Source organism: Hyla sarda, chromosome 5 (genome assembly GCF_029499605.1).
Source record: "Hyla sarda isolate aHylSar1 chromosome 5, aHylSar1.hap1, whole genome shotgun sequence".
Taxonomy (NCBI): domain Eukaryota; kingdom Metazoa; phylum Chordata; class Amphibia; order Anura; family Hylidae; genus Hyla; species Hyla sarda.
In genome coordinates this window covers 380335907-380346311 of record NC_079193.1, presented here as the reverse complement: position 1 = coordinate 380346311, position 10405 = coordinate 380335907, and the positions used below count along the sequence as shown (strand labels likewise).

Below are 10405 nucleotides of genomic sequence, written 5' to 3'. Positions count from 1 at the left end.
TTTGTTGATTTGATGTATTTTATTATATTGTTCAACTGTTAACACATGGTCATATCTCTGGTGAGGTGGGTGGTATTTGGAATATATTTACTCCGCCCAGCAAACAGGTATTTAATCAGAGATCAGATGACGTCACCGAGGAAGAGCGCATGCGCTCGAAACCCGTCTGGTGGTATAGTTGTTTTAGATGTGTGTCGTGATCTTATATAAAGCTGCATTCATACGAAGTGCTGTACTGTCTCCTATTTTCAAGTAATACAGAATAATCCAGTTTTTCCACAACCAGTGATTTCAAAACTACAACTCCCATCATGCCCGGACAGCCTTTGGCTGTCCGGGCATGCTGGAAGTTGTAGTTTTGAACCGCTGGAGGCGCCCTGGTTGGGAAACAATGGTCACTAGTCAGCAATGACACAGACTCTGCAGATAACCTAGTAGATTAAAGGGGTACGCTGCTGGAAAAAATCTTATCCCCTATCGTCTGATTACGGGGGTCCCCCTGCGATCTTCGGGGTGGCAGCGGCGGCGTCCGGAACACATGGTCATATCTCTGGTGAGGTGGGTGGTATTTGGAGTATATTTACTCCGCCCAGAAAACAGGTATTTAATCATCACCTGAGATCAGACTAATGTCACCGAGGAAGAGCTCATGTGCTCGAAACCCGTCTGTTGGTATAGTCGTTTTATGTGTGTGTTGTGATCTTCAATAAAGTTGCATTTAAACGAAGTGCTGGACCATCTCCTATTTTCAAGCGCTGCTGGGCGCCTAGACGGGCTCCGTGCAACGCACCGGGAGAGGGGAGCTGGACTTTGTTCATTTACTTTGCAATTAGTCTGTATTAGTCTGTGTATTAGTCTGGAATTACGCAAATCACAGGATCGATCGACATGTTAATGATATGCAAATAATGGCAAAATGGGGAAAAAAATATTCAAAACACTTCGATTTATTCAGCACAGTATAAAGTATTTTTTGGCTGCAAATTCTCCAAACACTACAAAATCGTGGGGGAAAAACGCATTGTGTGAACACAGTCTAATGCTTTGTGGCAGATGACATGACCAGGCTGGAGAGGATAGCGCATAATATTGGTTTCTTATCATTTATTACTGCTATATTGCCATGGCTGCATCCATGGGTCACGTGATACAGGGAACTACCAGCTCTCACTGTATACATTGTATTGAAGCAGTTTCTCCTCCTGCCTCTAGGTGTCGCTGTCTCCTCATTCTCTCTTTGGTCGCTGATCTCGGCCGCTCTACCCTCCTCTTCCTGGTCTCTATGATGAGGAAGTCTCCGTAGTGACAACTGCTGCACAAGGAGGAGGTGAGAGATTCCATATAATACAATAACCTGAGAGTATAATAGATAATAAAAAAATACTGTGACCTGTGTATAATACAATAACCTGTGTATAATAATACAATAACCTGTGTATAATACAATAACCTGTGTATAATAATACAATAGCCTGTGTATAATAAATAATATAATACTGTAACCTGTGTATAATAGATAATAAAAAAATACTGTGACCTGTGTATAATACAATAACCTGTGTATAATAATACAATAACCTGTGTATAATAATACAATAACCTGTGTATAATAAATAATATAATAATACAATAACCTGTGTATAATAATACAATAACCTGTGTATAATAATACAATAACCTGTGTATAATAATACAATAGCCTGTGTATAATAAATAATATAATACTGTAACCTGTGTATAATAATACAATAACCTGTGTATAATAATACAATAACCTGTGTATAATAAATAATATAATACTGTAACCTGTGTATAATACAATAACCTGTGTATAATAATACAATAACCTGTGTATAATAAATAATATAATACTGTAACCTGTGTATAATAATACAATAACCTGTGTATAATAATACAATAACCTGTGTATAATAGATAATAAAAAAATAAAAATACTGTGACCTGTGTATAATACAATAACCTGTGTATAATAAATAATATAATACAATAACCTGTGTATAATAAATAATATAATAATACTCTGACCTGTGTATAATACAATAACCTGTGTATAATAATATAATAACCTGTGTATAATAATACAATAACCTGTGTATAATAGATAATATAATAATGTGACCTGTGTATAATAATACAATAACCTGTGTATAATACTATAACCTGTGTATAATAATACTATAACCTGTGTATGATAAATAATATACTAATGCTGTGTATAATACAATAACCTGTGTATAATAATACTATAACCTGTGTATGATAAATAATATACTAATGCTGTGTATAATAAAATAACCTGTGTATAATAAATATAATAATACTCTGACCTGTGTATAATAAAATAACCTGTGTATAATAGATAATACAATAACCTGTGTATAATAAATATAATAATACTCTGACCTGTGTATAATAAAATAACCTGTGTATAATAGATAATACATTAACCTGTGTATAATAAATAATAATACAATAACTGGTGTATAATAATACTGTAACCTGTTTATAATAATACAATGACCTGTGTATAATAAATAATATACGCTGTGCGGCGTTCCGTTGCTGCCGCGGCGCCGTGTCTGTGGGGGGGGGGAGGGGTACGGCCCGGAGACTGGTTTGGGTGGCATTGGGGCCGCTCAGCCAGTGGGTGGTTCCCCCCTGTGGGCACTGGTGTCGCGGCGGTGGTGGTCGCCGCTCGGTACTACGCCATTTTATGCTAAGGACGTTAGGGACCCACTCTAAATAGGTGGCCTTGACGTGGCGAGTGGGCTTTGTACCTTTTGATCTAAACGTATATAATAACAACCGGTTAGTTTTTGATACTATGCTGAGAAGCAATCAGATCATTATACAAAATTGTGGATGGGCGACCATGTCTGTTTTTTCTACCAGGATTCACATAAACAATATACTAATGCTGTGTATAATACAATAACCTGTGTATAATACTATAACCTGTGTATAATTAATATACTAATGCTGTGTATAATACAATAACCTGTGTATAATACAATAAACTGTGTATAATTAATATACTAATGCTGTGTATAATACAATAACCTGTGTATAATAAGTATACATATCATGCAATAATGTGTGTATAATACATAATATGAAAATACTGTATATAATAAATGACTGTGTATAATAATAAAGTAATACTGTGTATAGTAATAATTATATAATACTACTATGTATAAAAATGCAGCTTGGAGACCACTGTCATAAGAGGAATGGCAAAGTGGTCAGGCAGCCCAAGACCTAGCCGGGGCCACCTTACAGTACCACCATGGGAGAAGCCAGCATTAACCCCTAACAGTCTCCTGCTAATAAGAAAAGCCTGGGGCAAATGGGTGTCACGGCCCGGAGCTGGTGGCAAGGCCTGGCACTAGTGGGCTGCTGGACCCCTGGGTCCTATGGGTAGGGATAGTCGCCACCCAGCACCACCTCATTTTAATTTAATGGCCTTGTACAGAATGATCAGTATAAATACGAATAACCTGATGTTTTTGTGATTGTGCTGAGAAGTGATAGAATAACATATAACATGCGGCAATGTCTCATTTCACCTAAAGTTGTGTTTCATTATGGTTTCTCCTCTTCTATGTTGCAGGGAGCGCGCTGACACCATGGGGATCCTGTCTGATCCAAATCGGCGGCAGGCGCTGTCACGTGTCATCACAAGGCTGAACGCCCCCCTCTGGTGAGTGCTCATGGAGCATAAGCTTTTGGTTATTCTCTAATATGTCCCATCTACAATCCCATAGAAAACCATGAGGAGGGGAGAGGTGACTGTAGGACAGGAGAATATAATCTATTGTTCTCTGTTATCAGCCATGTCAGGAGGGGAGAGATGACTGTAGGACAGGTGAATATATCTATTGTTCTCTGTTATCAGCCATGTCAGGAGAGGAGAGGTGACTGTAGGACAGGTGAATATATCTATTGTTCTCTGTTATCAGCCATGTCAGGAGGGGAGAGATGACTGTAGGACAGGTGAATATATCTATTGTTCTCTGTTATCAGCCATGTCAGGAGGGGAGAGATGACTGTAGGACAGGTGAATACAATCTGTTGTTCTCTGTTATCAGCCATGTCAGGAGAGGAGAGGAGAGGTGACTGTAGGACAGGTGAATATAATCTATTGTTCTCTGTTATCAGCCATGTCAGGAGAGGAGAGGAGAGGTGACTGTAGGACAGGTGAATACAATCTGTTGTTCTCTGTTATCAGCCATGTCAGGAGAGGAGAGGTGACTGTACGACAGGTGAATATAATCTATTGTTCTCTGTTATCAGCCATGTCAGGAGGGGAGAGGTGACTGTAGGACAGGTGGATACAATCTATTGTTCTCTGTTATCAGCCATGTCAGGAGGGGAGAGGTGACTGTAGGACAGGTGGATACAATCTATTGTTCTCTGTTATCAGTCATGTCAGGAGAGGAGAGGTGACTGTAGGACAGGTGAATATATCTATTGTTCTCTGTTATCAGCCATGTCAGGAGGGGAGAGGTGACTGTAGGACAGGTGAAGTATTTTGGCGGTGGCCGCCAGATGGAATCTCCCCTCGCAGAATATTTCGTAGGGTGAACATACCCTAAGTGTTCCAGCAGTATACACCAGCCTCCTGTCCTGGATCCCCAGGTTTAAAGCTCCTTTCTACACTGATGCAGAGTAAGCAGAATCTGATTTGCTTTAGTCAGGACTGTCTTGTTGTTATAGATATTGTCGCCTTTGTCGGCACCGAATTGTACATGACGACCTATAGAGGGTGTCCTGGGTCTCTCTTATAATACAATGTCTCCTCCTCAGCATCATCAGCTATCTGATCGGGGTCGGCTGGTTCTTGGGTCTGGCTTTCCAGCCGTTCACACTGCGTTCCTACATATCAGAGAACTCCATGGGATCCACAATGGTGGACGAAAAGTTCATCTATGGTGAGAAAGCGCTGTCATATGCCCGAGAGTTCGCCGCACACAAGAAGTCAGCAGGGTGAGTGACCAGATCTATGGCGCCCAGTGACAGTGATGTATAAAGGGGTCACATCACTCCATAGCAGGTGTTTTCATATATATATATATATATATATATCAGAGACAGTTTCCCAACCTGTGTCTTTTTAGCTGTAGCAAAACTACCACTCCCATCATGTCATAACATAATTTGGCCGTCAATTCATGACCGGAGTTATAGTTGTGCGAGGACCGGAGAGCTACATATTGGGGAACACAGATTTAAGAGGCTCATAGTATTATAATAATATATATTGTGTTACATTTTTTTTCTTTTTACCATTTTCAATATATCTGCTTGCTGTGAGTAAATGACCACATTCTTAAATTTATGAGCTGAAAACGTATACTTGGAGTTGTAGTTTTGCAACAGCTGCAGGCACCCTGGTTGGGTAACACTGCAATAAATCAACGTGTTTCAGACCCTGCAATACTCATTCATGATCTGACATACTTTGTCATTTTGCCTTTTTGTTCTGTCATTTTGCCTCCTGCCTTTTGTTAGCCGTTCTGCCTGGCACAACCTCGATGATAGAAGTCTCAGATATACACAAATACTAGGCAGAATACTACCTTAAAGTGAACCTGTCATCAACAAAAACTTTTTATATAATGTAGATAATACCATTGTATGTATATTTGTAATATACATTGGTTAAAAAATATGTTTATCTTTGTCCCTGCAGCTATTGCCTGTGTGTCTCTATAAGGAGTCCAAATACAGGAAGTGAGGGTGGACAAGCAGGGCTCTGTGCAGGCTCCTGGCTTGTCAATCATCCTGATGTGTGAGCCCCGCCTGTCCTCAGTGTACAGAGCCCCGCCTGTCCTCAGTGTACAGAGCCCCGCCTGTCCTCACTGTACAGAGCCCCGGGGCGGGGCTCTGTACACTGAGGACAGGCGGGGCTCTGTACACTGAGGACAGGCGGGGCTCTGTACACTGAGGACAGGCGGGGCTCTGTACACTGAGGAAAGGCGGGGCTCTGTACACTGAGGACAGGCGGGGCTCTGTACACTGAGGACAGGCGGGGCTCTGTACACTGAGGACAGGCAGGGCTCTGTACACTGAGGACAGGCGGGGCTCTGTACACTGAGGACAGGCGGGGCTCACACATCAGGATGATTGACAAGCCAGGAGCCTGCACAGATCCCTGCTTGTCCACCCTCACTTCCTGTTTTTGGACTCCTCACAGAGACACACAGGCAATAGCTGCAGGGACAGCACTTTTTCACCCAAAAATATACACATTTTTTTAACCAATGTATATTACAAATGTACATATAATTGTATTATCTACAATATATAAAAAGTTTTTGTTGATAACAGGTTCACTTTAATGGTTTTATGCAGGGTTAGAAAAAAAAACATGGCTGCTGTGCTTCTGAAACAGAGCCACTCTTGTCCTCAGTCTGTGTGTAGTTTTCCATTGAAGTGAATGGAGCAGAGTTGTAATACCAGGCACAACCTGAAGACAGGTGTTGTGCTGTTTTTGGAAATGTTCATTGACCCCATAGTGCAGTGTTTGGCAACCAGTGTTGCAGAACTACAACCCCCAGCATAGTAGGACAGTCATGTAAGCATTCTGGGAGTTGTAGTTTTGCAACAGCTGAAGACACCATGGTTGGGAAACACTGCCATAGAGGATAAATGGAGCACTGGTCCTTCAGGCACCGCATGTCCGTTTATACCAGGAACTTGCGATTGGTGGGGATCCCAGTGGTCAGACCCCCATTAACCTGCTTGTTATCTTATGGATATCCTCTCAATCTGCACTGACACACTGTAGCAAATCATCAGGGCATTACAGATTTGCGCTGCATGAGTTGAAGCTCATGATTGTTCCCTTGTGGTTTTGTTTACAGGGGTTCGCCTGTCGCCTGGCTGGAGAGGACGATGCGAGGAATCGGGCTGGAGGTTTACACTCAGAGCTTTGTCAGGAATCTGCCATTTCCTGACGAATCTACGGAGCGCTACGTACGTATAAACGGCGAGATGCTGACTATAGGATGGCTCTACAGTGGTCCCTCAAGTTACAATATTAATCGGTTCCAGGACGACCATTTTATGTTGAAACCATTGTATGTTGAGACGAGAACTCTATGGAAACCTGGTAATTGGTCCTGAAGCCCCACAATGTAATCAAACATTGGAAAAAGTGATACCTCCCTGTACTGTAGGGGGTGCTACCAGACACCAGTCAGTGCATTCACTTCAGTAACACAGGTAAAGAGTACAGAACATGTAATACCTCCCTGTACTGTAGGGGGCGCTACCAGACACCAGTCACTGCATACACTTCAGTAATACAGGTAAATAGTACAGAACATGTAATACCTCCCTGTACTGTGGGGGGGCGCTACCAGACACCAGTCAGTGCATACACTTCAGTAATACAGGTAAATAGTACAGAACATGTAATACCTCCCTGTACTGTAGGGGGCGCTACCAGACACCAGTCACTGCATACACTTCAGTAATACAGGTAAAGAGTACAGAACATGTAATACCTCCCTGTACTGTAGGGGGTGCTACCAGACACCAGTCAGTGCATACACTTCAGTAATACAGGTAAAGAGTACAGAACATGTAATACCTCCCTGTACTGTAGGGGGCGCTACCAGACAGCCAGTCACTGCATACACTTCAATAATACAGGTAAAGAGTACAGAACATGTAATACCTCCCTGTACTGTAGGGGGCGCTACCAGACACCAGTCAGTGCATACACTTCAGTAATACAGGTAAAGAGTACAGAACATGTAATACCTCCCTGTACTGTAGGGGGCGCTACCAGACACCAGTCAGTGCATACACTTCAGTAATACAGGTAAAGAGTACAGAACATGTAATACCTCCCTGTTAGGGGGCACTACCAGACACCAGTCAGTGCATACACTTCAGTAATACAGGTAAAGAGTACAGAACATGTAATACCTCCCTGTACTGTAGGAGGCGCTACCAGACACCAGTCAGTGCATACACTTCAATAATACAGGGGTTTTACTAGTGAATGCCCATTCTGATTGGTCGGTTTCACAGATCTGGACTGTCTGTACATTGTATGTTGAGTCGGGTTTCAAGTTACAATGGTCCAGAAAAGACCAATGTATGGTGAAACTATTGTTGTGTGAGACCATTGTATGTTAAGGGATCACTGTACATGTCAGTGTAGGACAGCCGCTGATATAGTGAGGGGATCACCCCCAAATACCACTCATCACTCCTATGCCTTCCTATCTCCTGTCGTTTTGGGTACACAGCTACTTCTCTCCCGGTTAGCGCTTGTAATACCGTCACTTGTAATAACCGTATTCTGCTTTTTCAGCTGGTGAAGGGCACCAATGTGTACGGCATCCTGCGCGCCCCTCGTGCTGCCAGTACGGAGTCCCTGGTTCTCAGCGTCCCCTGCAGCGAGGGCCAGAACAATAACCAGGCAGTGGGGCTTCTGCTGTCATTGGCTTCTTATTTCCGAGGTGAGACCCCCAGGAGAGAAGGGGGAGGTTGGTGGTTATATTACCCTCTCTGCAGGTAATATTTGCTGTGTACCTGTGTATATAGGATTGTATCATAGTATTGTAGAATAGGTAAAAAAGGAACAGACGGAAGCCGTTGCCTCGTGCATTAAAGGGGTACTCCACTGCTCAGCGTTTGGAACAAACTGTTCTGAACGCTGGAGCCGGCGCCGGGAGCTCGTGATGTCATATCCCCGCCCCCTTCATTAAGTCACGCCCCACCCCCTCAATGCAAATCTATGGGAGGGGGCGTGGCAGCCGCCACGCCCCCTCCCATAGACTTGCATTGAGGGGGTGGGGCTATGAGGTCACGAGCTGACGGCTCCAAAACGCTGAGCAGAGGAGTACTCCTTTAAATGGGGATTTTTGTGCAAATGTTAAAACATATATACGCTGCTCACCTTGAGCATATCGCCCTTAGAGTAAGGGTATTGGGCTCGGATTCCACTGTGCTGCTGCCGTGGGGTAGCGGTATGGTGACCGCAGTAGAAATAGGATAAAATCTGAAATAATCCCCCTCAGTAGGCGCTGTGTTGATGTGGAGCACAAGAACGAGGACATTAGAGTGTTATCAAAAAATAATTTATTAACCAATAACACGTTTCAGTCTACGATTAAGCACGTATGTGCGAAACGCGTCAGACGCTTTTCTCTGTTGTGACCATTGTCTGAAGCTTCCTGAATAAAGCAAAACTTCTTTTACTGCATCCCGAGTGCTGGACGATACTTCTTTTTTGAATAACATGTTTCGGGTACATCAGATTGGCAACGATCTGATGAAGGGTCCCTGTACCCGAAACGTGTAATTGGTTAATAAATTATTTTTTGATACCACTCCAAAGTCCTAGTCCTTGTACTACACATCAACACAGCGCCTACTGAAGGGGATTATTTCTGATTTCATCCTACATTATATTATCCTACATGTGTTATATAGGAACAATTCCTTAAAGGGGTACTCCGCTGCTCAGCGTTTGGAACAAATTGTCGTCACGCCTCCTCCCATACACTTGCATTGAGGGGGCATGGCCGTGATGTCACGTGGGGGCGTGGTCGACCACCACAGCGCGAAAACAGCATTCTGAACATTTAGTTCCGAACGCTTGTCAGTGGAGTACCCCTTTAAAGGGGTACTCCGGTGAAAACAATTTTTTTTATCAACTGATGCAAGAAAGTTTTTTGTAAATTACTTCTATTAAAAAATCTTAATCCTTCCAGTGCTTATTAGCTGCTGAATACTACAGTGGAAATTCTTTTCTTTTTGGAACACAAAGCTCTCTGCTGACATCACGAGCACAGTGCTCTCTGCTGAAATCTCTGTCCACTTTAAGAACTGTCCAGAGTAGGATAAAATTTCCATAGAAAACATATGCTGCTCGGGACAGTTCCTAAAATGGACAGAGATGTCAGCAGAGAGCACGGTGTTCCAAAAAGAAAATAATTTCCTCTGTAATATTCAGCCGCTAATAAGTACTGGAAGGATTATGATTTTTTAAATAGAAGTAATTTACAAATCTGTTTAACTTTCTGGCACCCGTTGATTTAAAAAAGTTTTCCAACAGAGTTAAAAGGCAATTCCACCTTGAGAAAACATCCCCAGCTGATTAGCAGCTTTTGAGTCCTTCTCTCAGCATTTTCTCTCTCTATGGTCCTCTGGGACAACAGGAAGTGGCAGCCATTACTATTCCCATAACGGATGGGGGGTATTTCCTTTCTTTTCAGTAAATAATTGATCAGATATAATAAGGTTCCATTTACATTAAGCCATTTGCTGTCATACAGTTAAATAATCAAGTGCCTCATATATAGTAAAAATTCCTTCGATTCTCCATCAACGCGATCTGATAGGTAACAGATTATTTTAT

General features: G+C 42.4%; 1 protein-coding gene across 1 annotated transcript in view; it reads left to right on the top strand.

The window, feature by feature from the left end:
• The first annotated feature begins 1262 nt into the window (after positions 1–1262).
• GPAA1 (glycosylphosphatidylinositol anchor attachment 1) overlaps positions 1263–10405 on the top strand; it is a 48273-nt gene continuing 39130 nt past the window's right edge. Inside the window, exons 1-5 of the mRNA XM_056522874.1 lie at positions 1263–1327; positions 3635–3724; positions 4831–5010; positions 6891–7002; positions 8354–8501. Coding sequence (XP_056378849.1) covers positions 3651–3724; positions 4831–5010; positions 6891–7002; positions 8354–8501 — 514 coding nt within the window. The 5' untranslated portion in view covers positions 1263–1327; positions 3635–3650. The remainder of the gene's footprint in view (positions 1328–3634; positions 3725–4830; positions 5011–6890; positions 7003–8353; positions 8502–10405) is intronic.